At 39.9% G+C, this 25,989-nt stretch overlaps 1 protein-coding gene across 1 annotated transcript; it reads right to left on the reverse strand.

Moving 5' to 3' along the window:
- Positions 1-528: 528 nt before the first annotated feature.
- On the reverse strand, positions 529-9,216 carry LOC106547849 (vomeronasal type-2 receptor 26-like). Its single transcript, XM_087707713.1, has 5 exons — positions 9,202-9,216; positions 8,853-8,951; positions 4,524-4,736; positions 2,827-2,953; positions 529-1,430 (listed from the first exon to the last, which is right to left on the reverse strand). Exons 1-5 carry the CDS (start codon positions 9,214-9,216, stop codon positions 529-531), a joined length of 1,356 nt encoding a protein of 451 aa, XP_087563839.1.
- Positions 9,217-25,989: the final 16,773 nt, after the last annotated feature.

Here is a 25,989-nt window from a genome sequence, read left to right on the forward strand (position 1 = left end):
AAAAAGGATTAATCATGGCTAAATGAAGAAAAGATGAATCCTCAAATCAATTTTTGAAAGAGAGTGTTGAGTCTTACAGACGATATTTTGTAGTGGGGTCAGTTCTTTGGGGATATGTCCAGAAAGGGTATTAGGAGAGTGAGCAGGAAGCACTGAACTCATGGAATTCTGAGGCTCCACAAGGATTATGACATTACCAAACAAATACAGAAGTAACTGGGGAAGGTCATCCCGAGTGTTGCCACTGGGAAGGTAATCTGCACATCCTTGACACCCAGCTCGACTACCCTCATCTACTTTCAAGAGTAAGTCACAGAGACAAAGAGAGCTTGTTCACACAGACTTAGATTTCCATATTCATCCCACCTAAGGAAAAAAAAACTTCCCTTTTGTTTTGGGAGGGAGGGGGGTTTCATCTTTTCTGTATCTCTTGGTTAATATAAGTGTCACATTTCTTATCCTGTCCGTTATGAGCTGCTTGAGAATTTTAACCATTAAATATCATGAAACTAAGAAGAAATTTTAATATTATTTCCCCAGTTTTATCATGAGATGTTCTTTAGTGTTTAGATCTGGCCTCAGGATGATAATGTAGCACTTGGGGAAAAAGGTGCATCCCAGGAGTCCAGCACTGGAGGCCAAGATGGAGAAGATTTGAACAGCCACCATGTATTTCCCTTTGGTGCTCAGGTAGGTGGGCACAAAGGAGACCCAGACACTGCAGAAGACCAGCATGCTGAAGGTGATCAGCTTGGCTTCGTTGAAGGCTCCAGGCAGATTCCTGGCCAGGAAAGCTACTGTGAAACAAATGGCAGCTAAGAAACCCATGTACCCAAGGACAACATAAAACATGGTAATGGAACCTTCATTGCATTGAAGGATGATTTCTCCAGGCTGGGACTGCAGGTCAGAATCAGGGAACGGGGGAGAGACTGTGAGCCAGATGGAGCAGATCATAATTTGGACAGTAGAACAAGAAAGTATGATGGAGTTGGCCAAGCTTTTCCCCAACCATCTCTTAACTCGGTTTCCTGGTTTTGTGGCCAGAAAAGCCAACACCACTGTGATTGTTTTGGCCAAAACAGAAGACACAGCTACTGAGAAGACAATGCTGAACACTGTTTGTTGGAGAAAGCAGTTGGCTTTTCTTGGTTGTCCAATGAAAAGAAAGGCAGACAAAGAACAGAACAAGAGGGAGACAAGGAGGATGTAGGAGAGGTCCCGGTTGTTGGCTTTGACAATGGGAGATTCTCGGTATTGAATGAATATGATTAAAACAAGGCCTGTGGTTAGGAACAAAAGTGTGGCGAAAGAGACCAAAATGATGCCCAGATGTTCTTCATAAGTGAGGAAGGTTATAATCTTTGGGATACATTGGATTCTCTTCTTTGGATATTGATCATCTGGGCACTTGGTACATTTTTCAGTATCTGAGAAAAGAAAACAAGTTTTTAATAGCCGTTCCTTTCAAAGTTGAAGATAGATCTGATGACAGCTGTTATTGAGAAACTGGAAAGCCATAGTAAATATTCAATAGGAGTATGTACATATCAGTTCCCCATATCAGTGATGGCTAACCTTTTTGGCACTATGTGCAAAAATTGGAGCGCACGTGCACCGGAGCACTGAAACCTAGAAGAGATCAGCTGACTGGAGCACATGAGTTCTGCTAAAAGCTGATCTTCTGGGTTGTATTTTGCACATGTGTGTCAGACAGCTGGTCTAACATGCCATGCACACCAAACTGCTGCTCTCTTCAGGGTTCCGGTGCTCCGGCACATGGCAAGACCATCTGGCTGGCGCACACACTTGCGATGGAACCTGGAAGAGCAACTGGCGATGGCACAGAAGCCCACAGAGAGGGCTGTGCATGCCACCTCTGGCAAGCATGCCATAGATTCACCCTCACGGACATATACAATAATTATACAATTATGTACACAATCATATAAAGAACAACAAAAATAACACCCAAAAGAGGAATACTGTCATAATAACTACCCTTCTATGAGGCTACCCACATTTTCATCAGGCTCTGACTTCACCCTATCCCAATACTTGGGAGAACAGCCATTTCTTTGTTTAATGGTAATGCTTGCTTCCTTGCTTAATTCATTCTTTCTTTCTTTCTTTCTTTCTTTCTTTCTTTCTTTCTTTCTTTCTTTCTTTCTTTCTTTTTTCTTTCATGTATGTATGTGTGTGTGTGGGTATGTATGTATGTATGTATGTATGTATGTATGTATGTATTTGTTTGTTTGTTTGTTTGTTTATTTATTTGTATGCCACCCATCTCACCAGAGAAAAATTTAGGTGTCTTATAGACATCCAATTGAAACAATAAATAAGGATTACAAATTTAAAATTCAGTTAAAGTAAAACTAACTAGGATGGAGAGGGAGGGAGCAAAGTGCATGCTGCGTTTTCTCATAACCTCTCTCCCTCCATCAGTTCTTCCAGTTAGATCTTTCTGCTTATGTAGCTTTATGATCTTGAAAAAAATTGATTGATCGATGCATCTTTTGGATTGTAAGGTAAAGTTAGTTGGATAAAAATTGCAGCTGGACTGTAATCAATTCTCAAGTTTCAAAGGACTTAGATGTTCCTAAGAAAGGTAAACATGGAAAGAAACTTCAAGACTAAGAATTGGAAAAGATATTCTTCCTGCAGAAGTAAACTCAATCCATCAAGTCCTCCTATCTCTTCCTAACTCATTCTTCAAGATATTTTATTAAGAACAATCAAAAAGTCAAGCTTAGATGTGTCTTTTTTAACATGCACATTGACCACAATGCTGTGGATAAATTCAGTACCATATCAGCTACCCACCTTCCTGAGTAGAGATGGTCCCCTCTGGACAAGGAACACAATCATAGCAGCAAACTGGCTCTCCTTTTCGAGCCTCCTTGACAAATCCAGGATGACATTTTTCCACACATTTGGACTGAGGAAGAGTCTAAAGAATAAAACAATGTGTGAGGACTCAACATCCATGGAAAATGGATGTAGATAGGAATATTAGCCAAGTAACTGTCAACTTCGGACCGAACCTGACATAAGCCAGTTTCCTATTCTTCAGTTGCCACATAGAGGGGGGAAAGGGGGAAGAAAGTTGGAATTTATTACGAGACATTACCTCAGAGGTGGGTTGCTCCTGGTTTGACCTGGATTATGTGAACTGGTAGTGGTGGCAGCACGAGACTATGCCCACCCACCTGGACACTTCTGCACATGCGTAAGCACAAAAGTGCACGAGTGAACTGGTAGTAAAAAAAATGGAAACCCACAACTGCACCACATAGAACGTTCCCATGGGAACCAAGGTCATTTTTACTGGTAATGGATAAAGTTGGGGAGGAGTGCCAGGGGGGAGAGTTCTTTGAGGAAAATCTTAGCCTCTGAGTCCTGATTTGCTTGGGTCCATAGTTGGAACCTTGACAGTAATCTCTGGGCTTCACTTAGGTAAATATGAAATCTCTGACTAGTTCCAGGCAGCTATAGGAGATAAAACTACTGACATCTTCATTTAGTTCCTATCTTTTGATTCTGGTACGTTACATTGCAAGAAAGGACTTTTCTACTTAATAAAGTCTGGAGGGAAGAAACTGAGAAAATATTTAAGCATTAAGCAATGTTTTATATAGTATTTTAATTGTTTAACCATAAGGCATCTAGAGTGGACATCATAGAAGTTTAAAAATAAGTTACAACCAGTAGGTTCCTCTTCATGGTTGTATTAACTTCAGTTCCTCCATATTTTATATGACCATGATTTTAAAGTCTGATGATCTATTGATATTAAATTTTAGAATAAAATTTATTCTAAAATAATTGTTAAACTTTTATTCTATTACATTTATGAAAATAGAATAAAATTGTGATGAAGAAACATCTGACCTAGAGTACAGGTTTCTTCTGGACTATATAAAATATTACAAATGTCTTGAAAATGTCAAAAACCCTCCCCCAGTAAAAAATAATTGCTTCCATCACACGCGTGTGCAAAAATTTATCCCCTGGATAAAATGCTCTCTTACAAGCCAAAGGCCAAATTTAAGTAGCATTTCCTTTCAAATTGGCCCTTGTTACTTCCAATGCTAAGAAGGCCTTTTCTTTTGATCAAAGTCTCATTTCATTGCTTCAGCTTTCTAAGTTTGGGTATATTCTCACATCAAAACAGTGTATGTGATTTCATATGAACTGGAAGCCTTGGACCTTCTTAGGAGTAAAAGGCCTATTGCCCTATCCCAGTGGGGATAGTCCATCACAGACTATGTAACAGCTATTTCCTCAACCAGGACATAGTGACTCCTCAATCTATTGAACAGTGTTTGCCATTATAGCATCTGAAGGGCATTTGGATCAATAGTATTGAGCCTCCCAAGCTGCTTAAATAAGCTGTAAGATTTCTTCTTCACACGTTGACTTCTCAATGAAGTTCATCCACATTTGAGACTAGGCTTAGCTTACTTGAATGGGTCTTAGGGCTTTCGAAAGCACAGAAAACATAGCCATTTTCCACTCACCTTGTTGAGCAACTTCAGCCGTGAAGAAGCATTTTGGTTGATAATAAGTCTCTGTCTTTCAAAACTCCCCAGGTGTTCTTCGATGCAATCCTTCTTGGAGAAAACCAACAAACTCAAAATGTCCAGATCTGCTGCTACATCTCCATTTTGGTCCAAGTACAGTTGAAACTGCGAAAAATTGCAAAACTCATTCTTCTTCAGAAAGGTATGGAACTAAAATGAAAACATGCAGGAATTTTAACAGTAGAAACATATGTTTCTTATCCTATGTAATCTTTTCACACTGATTCTTCCTTCTATAGTTATTTATATTGCAGTTGTGCTTAGTGGAGAGAACAAGTGTTACCACTATCTTCCAAAGTGATAAATATATATTGACAATTAAATAATAAAATTAGCCAAATATGGGAGACATTCTGGAGCAGGAGTATCAAACTCGATTGCATTTAGGGTTAGGGTTGTGTTTGACCTCGGGAGGTGGGAGGTGGTGTGGCCAGCTATATGTCACTCATGTCAGGATGCCTGTAGTGGCCCAAGAGTTCTGCCAGCGAAAATGGGCTCTTTCCAGGGTGACCCTGTGGGTCTAAGCACCCTGCGGGCCAGATCCAGCCGCCGGGCCTTGAGTTTGACACCCATATTCTAGAGCAAACAATTTGAGGGAAGAACAAATCCTTCATAATCTCCTTGAAAGAAATAGCTTAGTCCCAATTAGACCAGAAAGGAAACACTTCCAAATGAGCTAATTCTAAACTGATGTTAGATTAATAGAATTGTGTAAAACCTCACACCAGCTCATTGTATAGCCTGAAACTTTAGGGATGACTCTTTCTGTGTTTCTTTCTCTACTTATTATAGACCTTATTTCTGATAATTCTAAGAAAGCATCACTTCCTTAATCCCCAAGCTCATTTCCATATATCATTATATCTGTTTTATAGATTGTGGGAATGCTGATGATTTAACTTTGATATCAGCAAAGTATTAAAAATTACTTCTTGATGTGATCATTAGGAATCTAGTTAAATATGGCAGAGAAAAGTTGATGGTAGATAAAAGTGGATTAAAAACAAAACTGCATTGAATTATTTTTTAATGTTCCTTATAAACCTGAGGAGTTATGAATAACAATTAGCCCTTGATCATCTGTTCTATTCTATATATTTTTATATTAATGCAGACAGTTGGAGTTCATAAATCCAACTGTTGTTGATGAAAGATTATACCAACTTGTAGAAAAAACTATTTTAATCACTTTTCAAAATTGCTATCTTTTAGAAAAAAAATATGACTTCTTTATACAAAAAGAAGCATAAAGGAAATCCAGTAGGGAAATATCTGAATTTTAGCATTTTATGATCTCTTGTAAAAGAGGAAAAAAGGACAGCATTGCAAGGTAGATTGTATTGTACCTTTTGGCCTATTATTGTTATGTATATGGTCACTGATAATAATATACCAGTAGCATTTTAATGATTGGATATTAATCATATAATTCATTGGATGATAATTCATTAATTGCACACTTAAAGAAGGATGATAAAATGTCAAATCATAGTTGATAGCAAACTGAATGTGAGCCAGCAGTACGATGCTCATGGAAAGAAGGCTAATGCAGCCATCAGAATCTCACAAAGTGTATGTCCCAAAGGTGCTTTTTAGAAGGCAACTGGACTTTCTTGTTTTTCTTTTCTTTTCAAGTCCTTGTCCCAAACCATGGGACAACCATGACCTGGATGACTGAGAATCTCTACAGACTTTTAGCTATGCAATTTGGAATGAAGACCTTTTGAATGGTGTGGGAGTAGGAATGGATTTCCAGAGGATAAAATGCAAAAGAACTTCTTAACACAAAAATCAGGAGCACTTCTCAGGTGACCTTGAGGACACAAATAAACCTCCAAGTGCTTCAATGACCCTCTAAAAGGATGCCAATAACCAGCTGTCTGCAAGGAATATAAATCCTTCCATTCCCCACTATCATGTCAGAGCTGAAGAAAGTTCTTGGATGAGAAGCAAAACATCTTCAAAAGAAAAATATGTAATACAGATGGTACCCTGCTCAATAGTAGTATAGGTGGTACCTTGCTCAATAGTAATTACTGTGAGAGGGATCTTGGAGTCCTAGTGGACAACCATTTAAATATGAGCCAGCAGTGTGCAGCAGCTGCCAAAAAAGCCAACACAGTTCTAGGCTACCAGAGTGGTAGAATCAAGATCACTTGAAGTGTTAATACCATTTTATAATGCCTTGGTAAGGCCACACTTGGAATACTGTGTTCAGTTTGGTCGCCACGATGTAGAAAAGATTCTAGAAAGAGTGCAGAGAAGAGTAACAAAGATGATTAGGGGACTGGAGACTAAAACATATGAAGAATGGTTGCAGGGAATGGGTATGTCTAGTTAAATGAAAAGAAGGCCTAGGGGAGACATGATAGCAGTGTTCCAATATCTCAGGGGTTGCCACAAAGAAGGGGAAGTCAAACTATTTTCCAAGGCACCTGAGTGTAAAACAAGAACCAATGGGTGGAAACTAATCAAGGAGAGAAGCAACTTAGAACTGAAGAGAATTTTCCTGATAGTTAGAACAATTAAACAGTGGAAAAGCTTGCCTCCGGAAGTTGTGAATGCCCCAACACTGGAAGTCTTTAAAAAGGTGTTGGATAGCCATTTGTCTGAAATGGTATAGGGTTTCCTGCCTAGGCAGGGGGTTGGACTAGAAGACCTCCAAGATCTCTTCCAATTCTGCTATTGTATTGTATTGTAAAAAAAGTCCAGTTGTCTCCTGAAAAAGCACCTTTGGGACAACCATGACCTGGATGACTGAGAATCTCTACAGACTCACAAAGTGGATGTCCTAGTTTGGGGAGACCCATCTCAAACACCAGGTGCCCTTGCAGATACCACACTTGGAGAAGACATTACCCAAAACTGAATCAGCTTTAGGGAAGGGCTATGAGGCCAAGGAAGAAATCAAAATTGCTGCTCTTACCTTTGAGGAAAGTCAACAAGAGATGACAAATATTGATCGGTAGGAGTTGAATATAAGGAGTCTGGGAAAACCTTTTCCATCTCTTACTTGAGGAAAGGAGGATATATTAGATAGAAGCTTAATTGTTATTCCAGAGTCTGAGACATGGTAAAAAGAACTAAATCACAAGAGAGGAGATTCTCTTGGCTGAATTAGAGAGAAAAGATATCCTAAAAGGAGAAGTGGTTTTAGAACTGAACCGGTGAACTAGATAAATTTGATCTCCCCTTTAATAATGAAAATTTGTAGCAACCATCAGTTAGAAAAGATTTAACTGGGATTCCCACAGAGAGGAGGAAGAAGATGGCCTTCTTCATATTTTTGAAGGTAAAATTCTATGATGCTAATAAAATACCCATGCAATACACAGATTTATTTTTAAATGCACGCATCCTTTTTACAAAAGCCTCAATCACTTATTAAAAGAATGCAAATGACAATAGTGTTTAATATCATAATGTATCTGCCCTGGTGCCAATGCTTTGGAACATTGTGTGCTGAGCAATTAGAATGACCAAACCCAGCCACAAGGCAGTTGGGATCCTTTTCCGTTGGATTCCTACTAATGAAACTAAATTTGATGGGTCATTTTCAGGATCCCATACCTGCCATGGCTGCAGCCTTGGAACTCCCAAGCATTCTTTGCACTCCTTCCTTCTCCTCCTGGATCTGGAGGAATACGCAACATCCAAGGAGTGGGCCAGGGTCTTGATGACACTGTAAACATGGTGGTCATTTATTACCTGGATGCTGTTCCATTTCTTTGGGGAGTCAAGGGTTACTTTCTGGGTGCATCTTCTCCGACCTTTGACAGAAAAGAGCTGCTTTGAAAATGAACAGTGAAATGACTGATCTTCAAACTGGGGATCCACAAAGAGAATGAGTTCAAAGACATCATTGTTTGCCTTGTCTTTATTTCTGAAATCAAAGTTCCAAATACTATGGATATGTTGTAAAAGCCAGTGCCAACTGGTTCTCTGTTTTACGAGAGGTGTAATGATCCAGACTTTACCTTCAATGGGTCCTGGCAAGCCAGTAAATATTAAATGGAAAGGAAGAATTCTATAAAAAGAAAAGTTATATTCCATGAAGTGAACAAAAACATTGACTTGTCTCCATTTAGAGATGGCATCCCCGAGGGCTGCTGTATGTCCCATCTCTGAGAATCGTTGTGATATAACAACACAAATTCCATTCCTGACAAGCATCGGAGTAAAAGTCCTCATAAAATTCTCTCCCTCTTCTGTGTCTGAAGCAAATAGACCAATCAAGATCCAACCAAAATGGGTGAGCAGTTGTACAATTCCTGGGTACTGGATCCCTTCTTTGGGGACCATCCGGTGGAAAAAAGGGAATTCCCTTTTATCACTAAGAGCCACTGAAGCAGTTGCATAACTGATCTGAAAAAGCAATGAAAAATGCTGTGTTATATCTGGGCTTAAATGAAGTCCAAAATAATTAGGTTTTCATAAATCTGACTATCGTGTATTGTTTATTGCTGATTAACAATTTGGTCATGTTAAGATGATGAATATAAAATACAGAATATTAATAAGACCATATATAAAATACAATAAAAAAACAAGTTAAGAAAAAAAAGAACAAGAATAAAATTAAAAATCATATTTCTATATCACCACTACAGTTTACCACATTCCGATTCATGTGTGCACGTATCAAAGAAACTTTTTTTTTCAATTAAGGGACAAATTATATATAATTTTTAAATTCTTATCACTTGGAAAATATGTTGTTTCAATATAAGGATCCCAGTAGGTTTTTCATCCAATGTATGGTCCACGATGACCTTTCTCTTTCTTATACATTTGACAATCAAATACACTTCTTATGCCTTCTTTCTATGGAGCTCTGCAAATACAAGTCTGTTCATTTTAAGATACTTGGTTAAATCTTCCACCTTTAACCATTGTGTCCAGCTTTTCAAATCTGCATTTTTAAATACTGTTCAAAATATTAAGGCACTTCTGTATTTAAATTCTTGACAATTGGGAAACTATGTTTATAGTGGCTCATCTGTTTCAATGGTCAGCCTTACTGAGCATATCTATGGAATATCTTTCTCTGCTTCAATATCCCAAATTCTGGACTTCTGGTGGGGGAGGGGCTTGCGGGTGGGAGCTGGTTGTAACAGCTCTGGAATCCTGGACGCGTTATCTGTCTGATGAGCAATCCATCAGCCATCTGACAGCTTGTTTACCTTTTCTTCGGGCGAAGGAGATAAGGTGAGCTTATTTTGCTGCGCAACGCGCTAACTAACTCTCTCAGATCGACTCTGGGAGGGGAGGAAGGAGCACCCGAGAGCAGAATTGTTTTCGTGCCAGGAATTCCTGTTGTTTATTGGCAACACAAAACAACCTCCCATCCTCAGAACAAAATTTGATTTACTGAATTCAAGACGAGCAGACCCTATACACGTGAACTTTTAATTGTTTGTATTAATGCTTAGCTTCATTTTTACAAGAATTCCTTCTGATATCTTACTTGCTAAAGAGATATTCAAAATGGCGCCAAGCATCAACACTGATCGGGCTTTGAATTTCTACAGAGTTTAAAACTTCAAAGAAAAGGAATGATTTAATACTAAATTAAATTGCAACAGCTGCACAATCGACCAGCATAGGCTTATTAATTGGCTGAAATATACTAATGAATGTAAAATATTGTTAACAGAATACTTTGTTTTTAATATGAATAAGGGTACATCTATGGAAATTGTATGGGATGCAAGTAAAGCGTATATGAGAGGAGCTTTGATAAATCTAAATAGATTACATAGATGTAAACAAGGGGAAAAGCGAACAGAAATGGAAGATGAAATTAGGAAGAAAGAGCAAGACTTTACTTTAAAACCAGGAGATATAAAGATTAAAGAAGCAATTATCTTATTAAAAGACCAATTTAATATGTTGATCTCAGATCAGGTAACTACTAGTCTGTTATATGCAAAACATAATACTTTTTCATTTTTTTTTCTTTTTTTTTTCATTTTCACTTTATTTGTATGCCACCCTTTTCCCTGGGGGGACTCAGGGAGGCTCATAGTTCAAAAGGGGGGGGGAGGACAAACAATTTACAACATAGAGACACTACATCATTTAAGAACATAACAGTCATACAATTTGAGTGGAGTTAGAATCGTTAACCCCAGGCCAGCCGGGACAGCCAGATTTTAAGGGTGGCGCGGAAGGACTGGAGGGTGGTGAGGGTCCGAATCTCCATGGGGAGTTCGTTCCAGAGGTCGGAGCAGCCACCGAGAAGGCTCTCCTCCGGGTAGTTGCCAGTCTACACTGGCTGGCTGATGGAATTCGGAGGAGGCCTAATCTATGCGATCTTATCGGTCTAGTGGAGGTAATTGGCAGTAGGCGGTCTCTCAAGTACCCAGATCCAATACCATGGAGGGCTTTGTAGGTGACAAGTAGCACCTTGAATTGCACCCAGAGATCAACAGGTAGCCAGTGCAGCTCACGGAGGATAGGTGTTACGTGGGTGAAACGAGGCGCACCCACGATCGCTCGCGCGGCCGCATTCTAGACAAGCTGAAGTCTCCGAATGCTCTTCAAGGGCTGCCTCATGTAGAGCACGTTGCAGTAGTCCAGTCTAGAGGTCACAAGGGCGCGAGTGACTGTTGTGAGGGCCTCCCGGTTCAGGTAGGGACGCAACTGCTGCACCAGGCGAACCTGGCAAATGCCCCCCTGGTCACAGCCGACAAGTGGTGTTCAAAAGTCAGCTGTGGGTCCAGGAGGACTCCCAAATTGCGAACCCTGTCTGAGGGGCATACTGTTTGACCCCCCAGCCTGAGAGATGGAAAACTTGGCCAATTAGTAGGAGGGAAACCCACCAGCCACTCGGTCTTATCCGTATTGAGTACAAGCTTGTTAACCCCCATCCAGACCCTAAAAGCCTCGAGGCACTGGCACATCACGTCAACCGCTTCACTGAGTTGGCACGGGGCGGACAGATACAGACACATAGTACAAAAACAGGATATAATTACTTACAGACAGCTTCTTACCCTAGAAAGGGGTGTATTACAACTAAAATCCTTGGATGAATTAAAAGAGGAAAAGGTAATTCAAACATGGTTCCAGTATGGACAACTGCAGGCCAGGTGGAAAACAGATCAAAAAATTGGTTTTATGCAACTTGAGGATAATTTATTTAGCAATAGCAATAGCAGTAGACTTATATACCGCTTCATAGGCCTTTCAGGCATCTCTAAGCGGTTTACAGAGAGTCAGCATATTGCCCCCAACAATCTGGGTCCTCATTTTACCCACCTCGGAAGGATGGAAGGCTGAGTCAACCCTGAGCCGGTGAGATTTGAACCGCTGACCTGCTGATCTAGCAGTAGCCTGCAGTGCTGCATTTAACCACTGCGCCACCTTGGCTCTTAGAACAAATAAGAGATCAAAGCTTAATGCATATAAAGAGACTATACAATGTATTAATACAGATGGATTCCGAAACAGAATTAGTTAAAGACTGTATGATAAAGTGGGCTCAAAATATTGAAGAACCAAATAATATTGGATACATGGGAAAGGATCTGGGTAAGACATGTAAAATTTACACAAGCCCAAAACTTGAGAGAAAACTTTATAGATGGCATTTAGATCATAAAAAAATGGCTTCTATGTATCCAAACTTACAACCCAAATGCTGGAGATGTGATTGGATATATGTATATGTATATGTATATGTATATGTATATGTATATGTATATGTATATGTATATGTATATGTATATGTATATGTATATGTATATGTATATGTATATGTATATGTATATGTATTATGTATATGTATATGTATATGTATATGTATATGTATATGTATATGTATATGTATATGTATATGTATATGTATGTATGTATGTATATGTATGTATATATATGTGTGTGTTCTAGCTTTCCTACATCTGTACAAGAGACAGGGAGACCACAGTTCCTAATACAATTTGTCAGTTCTACTATCCAAGAGATCCTTATTAGAAATTTTGCCTGTTCTGACAGACAAGAGTTTCTGTTTTTTCCTTGAAGATGCTTTTTGGATGAGAAGAAAAATGTCTTCCAAGAAAAAAGAAAGTCCAGTTGCCTCTTGAAAAAACACCTTTGGGACACCTCCAAGATATTTCTCAGATGCTCTGAATTAGCATGTTCTAGTAGTGATATTTAAGCCCCAAATCTCTGTTCCATATAGCAGCATCAGGATAACCTTTGCCTTATAAACTTTTATAATTAGGGCTAAGATGCTTGATAGTTAGACTCATATATTTTACTCATGCTCTTGATCTAAGCTTCTTTGTGTGAAGTTTCCAAAAGATGACCTAATTAATTTATGAGCCTCAAGACAAAGTTCAAAAAAAAACCCCATTCATTTATTAGGGTCAACATTTTGGCATATTCTTCTGCATAGCCAAAAGTGATTTCCGCTTTATGGCATCTGAACTTTACCCCTGTATCCCCTCCCTTCTGTCTGTGTCATAAATCACATCCACCAACAAGGTGCTGCGGCAGGCTATGGACATGCACATTTCACATGCTAGCTGTAGAAATATGAGACCTGACTCTGGCCAAAGCTATGCATGGTATTCTCCTCCCTTTCCTCTCTTTTTTATGTCAACTTGATAATATTCATGGAAATACTTTAAAAGTTGACACTTTGATGATAATTTACTATCCATTAGATTAACAAACATATGATTGCTATGGTCCTTTTAATACCTTTTTTATACATGGGAAGTACTATTGCTATCTTCCTCCCAACTGGATATGACAAGTACTTTTTGGATGTCTTAATGGGACCTGCCAAAAGAGAGTTTCACCACTCAGCATATTTGCTGAATTGTTTGATGGGTAGATTTATTGATCTTCAAGCCTTTTATGGTGAATATATGAAGTTAAAAATAATTGTTGTCTTATTGACTAACATGCTTGTAATTTTTAAAATAAACTGTTAATGCCAGTGGTAACTTTGAGTCAATAGGACATATGTGTTTTATAACCATAGGTTATATACAGTCATTAGGATTCTCTTCACATATTGGAAATTAGTTTACCATTAAAAACACCATTATTTTGGCTAAGATCATATACAAAATATGAGTTTTCCATCTCTATTGCCTCTTACTTATGGGAAAAAGAGCTTTTGATTGGACACAGAACCTCTCCCTTTCTTAAGAAGTATGCACCAGAAGTGCCTAAACGAATACAAATTTTGTCATTAGAGGATACGCCTGCTTTGATTCCTGCCCCTTCTCCACTATGGATCCCAATCCTTAGCCATGACACCTATAATTGTCATGGTGAAAAGCAGTTCTTGAATTCCATGGAGAAGATATTGTTGGAACCCGCACATCACCTCACTCATTTTATCAGATAGAGACACACACAACCAACCTGTGGGACTTTGTAGGTGCTGATTGATGTTGACATCTGGATGGAGATGTCCTTGTAAGCTGCATCAAGAAGAGCCAAAAGGTTGTCCTTCTTTCCACAGCTGTAGTTGGGAACATTGGCTTCTCCAGTTGACAGCATGTCCAACAAGGCATCTGAAGTGCCAAGTGTGTTCAAATTGTTGTCACGGCAATTGTAGCCAAGTGTGAGATTGTTCAGAATCTGATGATTGTTATTGACTACTTGAATAGCGAAAATGAAGTGTAGCAGTTTTGTCTGATTAGAAGGTAAACTATGGTTAAAAAAAACTGATGTTTTTATCACTATCTTCCACAGTAATGCAATTTTTTTTAATAAACTCCTCTTTATATGCCAATGTCTGAGGCTTCTGTCCATACTGTTCTAAAATCAGAAATAAATGATTGTCTCCATTACCAATTATTTGGTGTGAGTGTTGAGAGGACACGGTGGAGATAGTGTACCACCAGGTTTAATAGTCATGCTGTACACACACACACAAACACACACACACACACTTCCCATGCATGCGCGCGTGCGCGCGCACACACACACACACACACACACAGAGGGGGGAGAGGGAGAGGGAGAGAGAGGGGGGATATACATATATATTAGTGATTTTCATTTGTTCAATATTAGGATTCAAAATGATTCAATCATCAAGTTAGACAACTCTACTTCCCACCCCACACAAAAAAAGAAGAGGCTATTTCATAAGTGACCCAAGAAGCCAACCCTGAAATCAAATGGCATTTATATTATTTTTAAGAATCAGGCATTGAATATCAATGAGCATTTATAAAAATGTGGAAATAGGCTAGAGAGAGGTGACTACAACCATTTCAACAACTACTTTAAAGAAAAAGTATTCAGGCAATGAACTCAAATGGATGGGAAGAAGAAAATAATTTAGACTTCTTTCAGGGTTTTTTTCTGCTCCAAACGTTGGTTTTGAGTCTCTTTCACAAAATAAGACAAAAGAAGAAAGCCACGGAAATCCAAATTATGCAAGAAATTAGGTCCTGCAATACAGGAGTAAGTGGAATAAGAAAAAAAAGGCAATGTTAGAGCTGCAAATGGAGTAATCACACTCAGTAACTTACAAGGAAGACTGATGATAAGGAGCCTTCTTGAAGGTAAATATTACATGTGATGCTCTTGTATTAGAGATTACGATACTAATGAGATGGTCTCCTGGTCTGTAATAGCTCTTTGGATTGTTTCTACCCTGGTGTGCCATCCTTAGTGGGCATTTCAATCTAAGCTTCCCAGAGACTGGCTGGGACAGCAGCAGCAGCAGCAGAAACAGAAGCAGGAGGTCCATAATTCTTGTTTCTAAACAAGAACAACCAGAAGAATTAAAGAATACAAAGCAAAGATGAAAATGACAGCAGGTCTCCTGATTCAAACAGAAAACCACTTGAGCACTACTTAAGGCTTTTAACTGTTTCTGATGCAAAATCCTCCCATGTTGCTTCAGTCTGATGTTTACAGCAAAGGTAGCTACTGAAGATGTAGCTGAAGAGATTCAAAAGACAGCAATGAAAATTACACTGAGAAGCAACTTCTCTAGGGATTCAGAACTTTTTTCAGTGCTGCATGTGCAGACAGATAGCTGGAGAAAGGCATGATATTAAACAACAACAACAAAAAACCCCACACACAGATACATCCCTGAGGCCACTCTTCTATAGAGGTTTCCATTCTTCCAGTCAGGATATATCCAGAAAATGATGCTGTAGAAAGGTATTTCAACGCTCAGGGAATTCTTTCATTGTTTTTTTTTTTTAACATGGCCTCTTCTCTTCAGCAAGCAAGACATTGGGCATGTTGACAATAAAGAAGGAGAACAAAATAATCAAGATTAGATGTGTCTTTAACATGGACATTGATCAAAGTGTTCTGGATGAATCCAGTACTATTTCTTCCAGTGTCACCCATCTTTCTGAGTAGAAATGGTCCCTTCTGGACAAGGCATGCAGTCATAGCCGCAAATGGGCTGTCCTTCTCTAGCCCACTTTACCAATCCAGGAGAATAATTTTCCACACATTTGGACTGTCACAGAGACTAAGCAGATAAATAAAGAAGGCCAAAGAAAAATTGTTAGAATTCACAAGGGAAAATGGAGGTCAATATAAACCAAGAGGCTTCTGAGCTTCGTTTAGTTAATATGAAATATCTAACTGGTTACAAAAGGTTGTAAGGCAAGAATCTTGAGAATCTTAGGCATTTGATATGAATATAAGAAATGACTGTGGAAGAGATGCATGAAAGCTAATTGTAACCAATTGACACACTTTCTACCAGATGTCATGTAAGATGATGATTTGTGTGTGTGTGTTGTTTGTTTAATAAAAATAAAAATTTCTTGGAAAAAAAAGGTTGTAAGAGATACACTACTCATGAATTAAGATGATGATTTCTGTGTGTGTGTGTATTGTTTGTTTAATAAAAATAAAAATTTCTTGGAAAAAAAAGGTTGTAAGGGATACACTACTCATGAATTCCTCATTTACCTTCTTTATGCTTCTATCACATTGCAATAGACTTTAAGGTTGTTCCTCAATGCCATATTCCCACAGGAAAACTTTTTTGTTTTCATTATTAGCCGGGCTATCTAATTTCCCCTCCCTTCCCCCACTCAGGCTTTATCGCAATTCTGAGGCAGCACAAAATGGCTTCATCCAGGTTCACTTCAGAGTTGACACTAGGTTCTAGGGACCAGTTGAGACTAATGCTTTTATATGAGCCTCCCTGGCCAGCTCTTGGACCATACTGAAGTACTGGTGGTGGTGTTTCCTAGGATTCTGTTTCTGGGGGTCTTCAACCTGACACCACTCTAAATGGGGTCAGAGATAGCCTGGGAGTTTATAGAAACCATGACACCCATGAAACCATCCCAAGTCATCCAGTAATTTAATGTTATTCTGGAAGCAATTCCTTTGTGGTCAGGAATGGAATAATTTATCTTACATCTCCCTGTCACAATCCCTGCTCATCATCACCATCACCCTGGTCTCCTCTCTTCCAGACTAGTGCGATGCATTCCACATGGGACTCCCTTTGATGAACAGTGTTGTGGCCTGTTAGCCTCCGGCCCATTTGGCAGCCGAATCAAATGAGGAGGTGGCATGGAAGACAGGGGCAGCATCAAGGCAATTTGCGAGCTCTTAGAGGGAAGATGGAATGGACCTGTCAGAGAGAGAGACAGAGGTGGAGCGTGGACAATCTATCAGCCCTCAGATGGAGAGTCAACAGCTCCCAGTTCTGAACAGCTTGTTTGAGAGCCTGACTTGTGGATGCACAGAAGGCAGAGGAGAGGAGAGCAGGGGCAATCTATGAGGTGGTTCTTGGGACAGAAGAGCTACTGCTTCTAGTGAAGCCCCACCCTAGCTCTGGGGATAACAGGCAGGGTGCAGAGATGAATAGATGTGGCAGACAACTATTCATCTCCCTGCCAGTCTGTCATTAAGAGCCTGCACTTCAGTATCCTGTCTGGAAATTATCAGAATTCTTCTTGGAATAGGCCGCACCTTCTGAGCATGTGTGTGTGTCTGTTTGTGTGTGTGTGTTGCTGGAAGAAAGTGAGCACAACATCCAGGACTTCCTTTGCAAGTGTGGGAAGAGAGAGGGAGAGAGGGAGAGAGGGAGAGAGGGAGAGAGGGAGGGAGGGAGGGAGGGAGAGAGAGAGAGAGAGAGAGAGAGAGAGAGAGAGAGAGAGAGAGAGAGAGAGAGAGAGACTCCTGGTGTGTCCAGCCACTTCAGGGGAAAAGGGAGCAAGTGTCACGTTCCATAGGACTTAGAGTCTTTGTAGCCTGCTGTGAGAGAGCGGCTGCTGGCACTCCTAATAAAGGGAATGTTTTTACAAAGTAGAATGTTCCATTTATGCTGACATTGCAGGAGGCCATCGTGGCAGAAAATGGAGCCTGGGAACTTTGCACATGTCCCTCCCGAGCTCCATTTCTACTGGTCGAGGCACTGCAGGCTAGTCCTTCCTTGTTTCCAGGGCAGCCCCTTGGCCAGATATAACTACCACTTGGGCCAGATCTGGCCCCTGGGCCTTTAGTTTGACACCTCTGATCAAGACTGATAGGAAAAACTATTTGTAAATAAACAGAGAGCAAACCTAATTCCATTCTAGCCCTTATGGTCTTCCCTAGTTGAGTAACAAAATGCCTGCAAGAAAACTACCAACTCAAAGATCAACAAGACTTCCCTAATTCAACCCTGAGCTACAAATAATCTTTTACATTGAGATTCAACATAGCTAACAATAAAATAAACACATTCAAGTAGTTTTCAAATGAAGTGCCCTCTTACAAACCATAGGACAAAACAAAGTAGCATTGCATTTCAAATTGTTCCTCATTATTTCAAATACCAAAAAGGACTTTTCTTTGTATCAAAATCATTTTTCAGTACTTGAGTTTTCTAGATCAAGGTATTATCTCACATCTGACAAGTCACATGACATGTTATTCAATAACGTGATTATGTGTTTAGAACATAGATTATGGCTCTTTTATCTCCGAATCTGTCCCTTTTTAAGAGCAGGCCTATTGCATTATCCCAGTGGGGTGAAAGAGAAACATGGATAAATCTGACCAGCTCTGATCTGCTTACAAACATCACAGACCATAGGTCTTTCCTTGTAGGTGACATAGTCCAAATTTCAGTGGATTCAGTCTAAACCTGAAACCTGGGAGCTTGTCAATAGAATTACCTTCATCTTTGCTGTTTGAGATGAAAAACAATCAAATGTGAGGTTATCAGCCTCTCTCACCAGTTTTAAGTGGGGGGAAACAGATTGGGAGGGAAAAGAGCTATAATCTAAAAAAATAATCACCCTGCATCCCTTATTTGACAAGGCTGAATCAGCTGTAAACTGTAGTTCATACTGTAGAATTTGAAGGACACTTTGCTAAATAGTCCTGAAGCCTTCCAAGCAGCCTAAGAAAACTGCAAGGGTCCTACTCACCACATTAAATTCTTAGGGAAAGTTATCTGTCAGGGTAATGATGATTTAATAGCTGACCAGTTGCAGCAATGCTATAATACTGTAATGCTGTAATGATGATGAAATGCAGGAGTGGTATTCAGTAGGTTCTGACCAGATCTGGAGAAATGGTAGTGGAAATTTTGAGTAGTTTGGAGAACTGGCAAATGCCACCTCTGGCTGCCCCCACCCCCATCTATTCTCTGCTTCCTGAGTCTCAGCTGATTAAGAGGAAATGGGGATTTTGCAATAACCTTTCCCTGGATTGGGGAGGGAATGGAGATTTTACAGTATCCCTCCTCTGCCTCACCCACCAAGCCACGCCACACCATGCCCCCCAACCCTTGCCCACAGAACATATAGTAAAATATTTTGAATCCCACCACTAATGCAATGGTAGTAATGAGTCAGTAGATATCAGACTTGGAAGCCATCCTTTACATTCAGCCTTCAGGCCTGCCATATTTTCTACTGTGGGAAAATAGAAGGTGGGATTAGATAGATTATGGGTGATATAAATAAATATATTTTCAGAAAACTTAGAGGCCCTGGCAAAGAAGGAAGGAAGATCCTCCCATGGAATGATGTTGAGGAGGGAATTTGATGGCTGGGAAAGGGGACAGTATTGTAAAGAAGGAACTAAGGTCTATAAGGTGTGCTGGGTGAAGGAGGTGCTCCCCTAATAACTGCTGTCATCACTCTTGGGTGAAGAATAAAAAAATACTTCATGCAAGTAACCCAGGCCTGCCATGCCTCCAAAACAGTTACCCAGTCAGCGCAGCATGTTGTTTTTTTAAATGTTCTGCCCATGCACAGACATATATATGAGGAACTGTGTATGCATGCAGAATGTGTATCTGGCATCCGTGTGAGCGAAGGGAGCAAAACTGTGCACACCCCAAACCAGCAGTAATGCCAGCAGCAACCCATCCCTGGCCTAGTTCCATCCCTTTCTAGACAAGAAGAAGATTTGCAATGTTTCCCTGAATAAACTGTATGTGGAACAAAATGGAGATGTGAGAGCAGATCTGGAGATCATGAGCTGCATGCTTCTATGAAACAAGAATCCCCACAAACTGCAACTGGGGAGTTTTGGAAGCCAGAGGCTAATTTTCAGCCAAGGTGTTCTGTTTCGTATAAAGTTGCTCAACAAGGTGTCTAATATATATTCGTATCTGTTTCTGATTTCCAAAGTCCTAAAACACATGTAAGGTAAGCTAAGGCTAGTCACCAAAGAGGAGGATCTTCACTAAGAATTAAATGTGGGGAGCAGAATCCTTATGCTTTTCTTAGATGGCTTTGAAAGCTTCAGTACAATTGCCCCAGTGTCCTTTAGATACTGGAGCACGGAGCACTGTTTTAAGCCAATTCAGACATGCCCAACATGGGATTCCAGACGACAATTCTTCATGATACAGAGCATGGCTCTTTTTCTTCTTGAATGCAACTAGTTTAAATTTATTGTTTTCTACTTTAAGTCTCTTTGGGCAAAAAGTAAGCTCCATATTTAACTAATAATAAAGCTGGTTTTGTCTTTCCATGCTGGTTGGTGGGACATTTTCTTGGATGCCTAGCTGGATCTTTAAAATATTTCTTCCCCACATTGGGCTCATATTCTGTTCTGACCTCGGTTTCCTGAGACATTAAAAATCACTCGCTTAGTCCCCAAAACCCTCTTTTTATATCAACGGCTATGAATTATGTTCATTCACAGCTCTTAATGAATCACAAATAGTTTGCAAAGAGTCCGACAGAAGTCTGCCACAGTTTTTCAGGATAAGGCTGGTGAGCACCCACCTTTATCTCCCTTGAAACGCTGCCAAAGATTTAATTGCCAATTAGCTTTGCAAGGCCAAACAGAGCACAGAGTCAAAATGGAGCTTCAGAGTTTAAACTGACCAGAACAAAGTTGCATCCTGCAAAGGCTCACATCTCTTTGCTCCTCCTTAAGGTATTATGGGAGGGGCCAATCATCTCCAAGGTTTACTCCTGAATTGCCTATTTTGTCTTAACTGTTCTTGCCTTCTGGCAGCTCTGCGCATGCACATACTGGGAACAGGCTCCCCTGCTTCTCTGCCTCGCTGATTTTAGACTCTGGAGGCTCCAGAGGCAGTATATAACTCCCAGATGGCCCTAGCGCCCTCTCTGCCTCCGCGGCAGAGCACTCGTCCGAGCCTTCCCCAGACTCCAAGACTGGACCATGTTCCTCCCCAACCTCCTCACTGTCTGACTCTGCTGCCAGCTCCTCCAGCTGCCGGCGGACCACAACATTTTCATGTCTCATGTACTGCAGGAAAAGATGCCTGACTTACACTTTTTGAGGGACACATTCTCAAGCCAAACTTACATCTCACTTCACTTCAATTCTGGAAAGTATGTGATGATCTTTAGTCTTATTTCAGTAACATGGTGGCCATATTAATTGAATAGCCCTAAGAATTTTTTTAATATCTATTTTGAGTGAGATCTGACTATTTTTGAGGGGAGAAGTTTTGCAATGTTTAATGTAGTCAAAAAAATTCCTGTCCTACTGGGTAGAGTTTCCGCATTGCATTTTTATCCTAATAACTAATAGAATAAAAGTAATTTGTCTTTTAGAATGTAATTTATTCTAAAAAAATTAAAAAGGATTAATCATGGCTAAATGAAGAAAAGATGAATCCTCAAATCAATTTTTGAAAGAGAGTGTTGAGTCTTACAGATGATATTTTGTAGTGGGGTCAGTTCTTTGGGGTCATGTCCAGAAAGGGTATTAGGAGAGTGAGCAGGAAGCACTGAACTCATGGAATTCTGAGGCTCCACAAGGATTATGACATTACCAAACAAATACAGAAGTAACTGGGGAAGGTCATCCCGAGTGTTGCCACTGGGAAGGTAATCTGCACATCCTTGACACCCAGCTCTACTACCCTCATCTACTTTCAAGAGTAAGTCACAGAGACAAAGAAAGCTTGTTCACACAGACTTACGGTAGATTTCCATATTCACCCCACCTAAGGAAAAAAAAACCCTCCATTCTCTTTTTGGGGGGTAGGGGACTTTCATCTTTTCTGTATCTCTCTTTGTTAATATAAGTATCACATTTCTTATCCTGTCCTTTATGAGCTGCTTGAGAATTTTAACCATTAATTCATTTATTTTTCTGTTTATTGATTACATTGGGATTTAATTTGATTAGTTTTACATACTTCTTATGTTTATTTCCCTTACTTTTAAATAATTTTAATTGTCAAACTGATGCAAAGGAAGATGACAAGTCCAATAATAATTGCAAAGAAAAAATAAATGTCATGAAACTAAGAAGAAATTTTAATATTAGTTCCCTAGTTTTATCATGAGATGTTCCTTAGTGTTTAGATCTGGCCTCAGGATGATAATGTAGCACTTGGGGAAAAAGATGCATCCCAGGAGTCCAGCACTGGAGGCCAAGATGGAGAAGATTTGAACAACCACCATGTATTTCCCTTTGGTGCTCAGGTAGGTGGGCACAAAGGAGACCCAGACACTGCAGAAGACCAGCATGCTGAAGGTGATCAGCTTGGCTTCGTTGAAGGCTCCAGGCAGATTCCTGGCCAGGAAAGCTACTGTGAAACAAGTGGCAGCTAAGAAACCCATGTACCCAAGGACAGCATAAAACATGGTAATGGAACCTTCATTGCATTGAAGGGTGATTTCTCCAGGCTGGGACTGCAGGTCAGAATCAGGGAATGGGGGAGAAACTGTGAGCCAGATGGAGCAGATGATAATTTGGACAGAAGAACAAGAAAGTATGATGGAGTTGGCCAAGCTTTTCCCCAACCATCTCTTAATTCGGTTTCCTGGTTTTGTGGCCAGAAAAGCCAGCACCACTGTGATTGTTTTGGCCAAAACAGAAGACACAGCTACTGAGAAGACAATGCTGAACACTGTTTGTTGGAGAAAGCAGGTGGCTTTTCTTGGTTGTCCAATGAAAAGAAAGGCAGACAAGGAACAGAACAAGAGGGAGACAAGGACGATGTAGGAAAGGTCCCGGTTGTTGGCTTTGACAATGGGAGTTTCTCGGTATTGAATGAATATGATTAAAACAAGGCCTGTGGTTAGGAACAAAAGTGTGGTGAAAGAGACAAGAATGATGCCAGGATGTTCTTCATAAGTGAGGAAGGTTATAACTTTTGGGATACATTGGATTCTCTTCTTTGTATATTGATCATCTGGGCACTTGGTACATTTTTCAGTATCTGAGAAAAGAAAATAAGTTTTTAATAGCCTTTCCTTTCAAAGTTCAAGACAGATCTGATGACAGCTGTTATTGAGAGACTGGAAAGCCATAGTAAATATTCAATAGGAGAATGTACATACACATATACCAGTGATGACTAACCTTTTTGGCACTGTGTGCCAAAATTGGAGTGCACGGGCACCAGAGCACTGAAACTTAGAAGAGAGCAGCTGGCTGGAGCACATGTTTGCCAAAGGCAGCTGCTCTTCTGGGTTGCATTGTGCACATGTGTGTCATATAGCTGGTTTAACCCGCATGCGCACCAAACTGCTGCTCTCTTATGGGTTCCAGTGCGCCCGCACATGGCAAGACCAGCTCGCTGGCGTGCACACTTGTGATGGAACCTGGAAGAGCAACTGGTGATGGCACACAAGCCCACAGGGAGGGCTGTGCATGCCACCTCTGGCAAGCCTGCCATAGATTCACCCTCACAGATGTATACAATAATTATACAATTATATACACAATCATATAAAGAACAACAAAAATCAAACCCAAAAGAGGAATAATGTCATCACAACTACCCTTATCTGATGCTACCCACATTTTCATCAGGCTCTGACTTCACCGTATTCCAAAACCTGGGAGAACAGCCATTTCTTAGTTTAATAGTAATGCTTGCTTCCTTGATTAATTATTTCTTTCTTTCATTTCTTTCTTTCTTTTTTTCTTTCATATATGTATGTATGTATGTATGTATGTATGTATGTTGGCATGCATGTATGTATGTATGCATGCATGTATGTATGCATGTATGTATGTATATATGTATTTGTTCATTTATTTGCATGCCACCCACCTCACTGGAGACAAATTTTTGGGGCTTATAGAAATCCAATTAAAAAATAAATAAGGATTACAAATTTAAAATTCAGTCAATGTAAAACTAACTAGGATGGAGAGGGAGGGAGCAAAGTGCATCCTGGGTTTTCTCATAACCCTTGAATCAAATCTCTCTCCCTCCATCAGTTCTTCCAATTAGATCTTTCTGCTTATGTAGCTTTATGATCTTGAAAAGAAATGATTATTCGATGCATCTTTTGGATTGTAAGGTAAAATTAGTTGGATAACAAGTGCAGCTGAACTGAAATCAATTCTTAAGTTTCAAAGGACTTAGATGTTCCTAAGAAAGGTAAACATGGAAAGAAACTTCAAGACTAAGAATTGGAAAAGATATTCCTCCTGCAGAAGTAACCTCAGTCCATCATGTCCCTCTATCTCTTCCTAACTCATTCGTCAAGATATTTTTTTATTCCTCCCACAAGGTTGAAAATTAAGAACAATCAAACAATCAAGCTTAGATGTGTCTTTTTTAACATGCACATTGACCACAATGTTGTGGATAAATTCAGTACCATATCAGTTACCCACCTTCCTGAGTAGAGATGGTCCCCTCTGGACAAGGAACACAATCATAGCAGCAAACTGGCTCTCCTTCTCGAGTCTGCTTGACAAATCCAGGATGACATTTTTCCACACATTTGGACTGAGGAAGAGCCTAAGAAATAAAACAATATGTGAGGACTCAACATCCATGGAAAATGGATGTAGACATGAATATTAGCCAAGTAACTGTCAATTTTCCTATTCTTCCATTGCCACATAGAGGGGGAAAGGGGGAAGGAAGTTGGAATGTCTTACTAGACATTACATCAGAGGTGGGTTGCTCCTGGTTCAGTCTGGATTGGGTGAACCGGTAGTAGCGGCAGCAGGAGGATCTGCCCACCCACCTGGAAACTTCTGTGCATATGCAAGCATGAAAGTGCACGAGTGAACTGGTAGTAAAAAAAATGGAAACCCACCACTGCACCACATAGAGCTTTCTATGGAGAGAGAGAGTTCTTTGAGGAAAATCTTAGCCCCTGAGTCCTGATTTGCTTGGCTCTCTTAGTTGGAACCTTGACCGTAATCTGTGGGCTTCACTTAGGTAAATATGAACTCTCTGACTAATTCCAGACAGCTCTACGAGGTAAAACTACTCACAATTTCATTTAGTTCCTATCTTTTGATTCTGGTAGGTTACATTGCAAGAAATGACTTTTCTACTTAAAAAAGTCTGGGGGGATAGAACTGAGAAACGATTTAAGCATTAACTAATATTTTATATAGGATTTCAATTGTTTAACCATAAGCCATCTAGAGTCACTTCTGCGAGATTGACATCATAGAAGTTTAAGAATAAGTTACAACCAGTGGGTTCCTCTTCATGATATTAACTTCCATTCCTCCATATTTTACATGACCATGATTTTAAAGTCTGATGATGTATTGATATTAAATTTTAGAATAAAATTCATTCTAAAAGATTACCTCCCTTCGTCCCATCAGATCGCATAGAGTAGGCCTCCTCTGAATCCCATCCGCCAGTCAGTGCCGACTGGCGACTACGTGGAGGAGAGCCTTCTCAGTAGCAGCTCTGATGCTTTGGAACGATCTCCCGTGGAGATTCCTACCCTCACCACCGTCCAGACCTTCCGCAAAGCCCTCAAGTTCTGGCTATCCCATCAGGCCTGGGGATAACACCCTAATCTCGCCCCACCCGAATGTTGAATGGATGTTGTGTTTTATTGTTTTATTTTATTATATTCCACATTTTCTTTTTGTGTTTTGTCTTGCACTCCCTTCCTACAAATTGTAAGCCGCCCTGAGTCCCCTCAGGGAAAAGGGCGGCCTATAAATGTCAAACAAATGACTAAAAAAAAAATTGTTAAACTTTTATTCTATTACATTTATCAAAATAGAATAA

Source organism: Thamnophis sirtalis, unplaced genomic scaffold (genome assembly GCF_051295495.1).
Source record: "Thamnophis sirtalis isolate CommonGarterSnake01/CBP01778 unplaced genomic scaffold, rThaSir2_p1.2 scaffold_3, whole genome shotgun sequence".
Lineage (NCBI taxonomy): Eukaryota > Metazoa > Chordata > Lepidosauria > Squamata > Natricidae > Thamnophis > Thamnophis sirtalis.

Bases quoted from the DNA above. Each gene is read 5' to 3' on its own strand.
- LOC106547849 (XM_087707713.1), bottom strand. The intron at 4,737-8,852 runs GTACAACTGCTC...TTTTCATTTTAG, and splicing joins GGATCCAGTACCCAGGAATT to TTCCATACCTTTCTGAAGAA. The intron at 2,954-4,523 runs GTGAGTGGAAAA...TTTATTCTTTAG, and splicing joins GGCTGAAGTTGCTCAACAAG to ACTCTTCCTCAGTCCAAATG.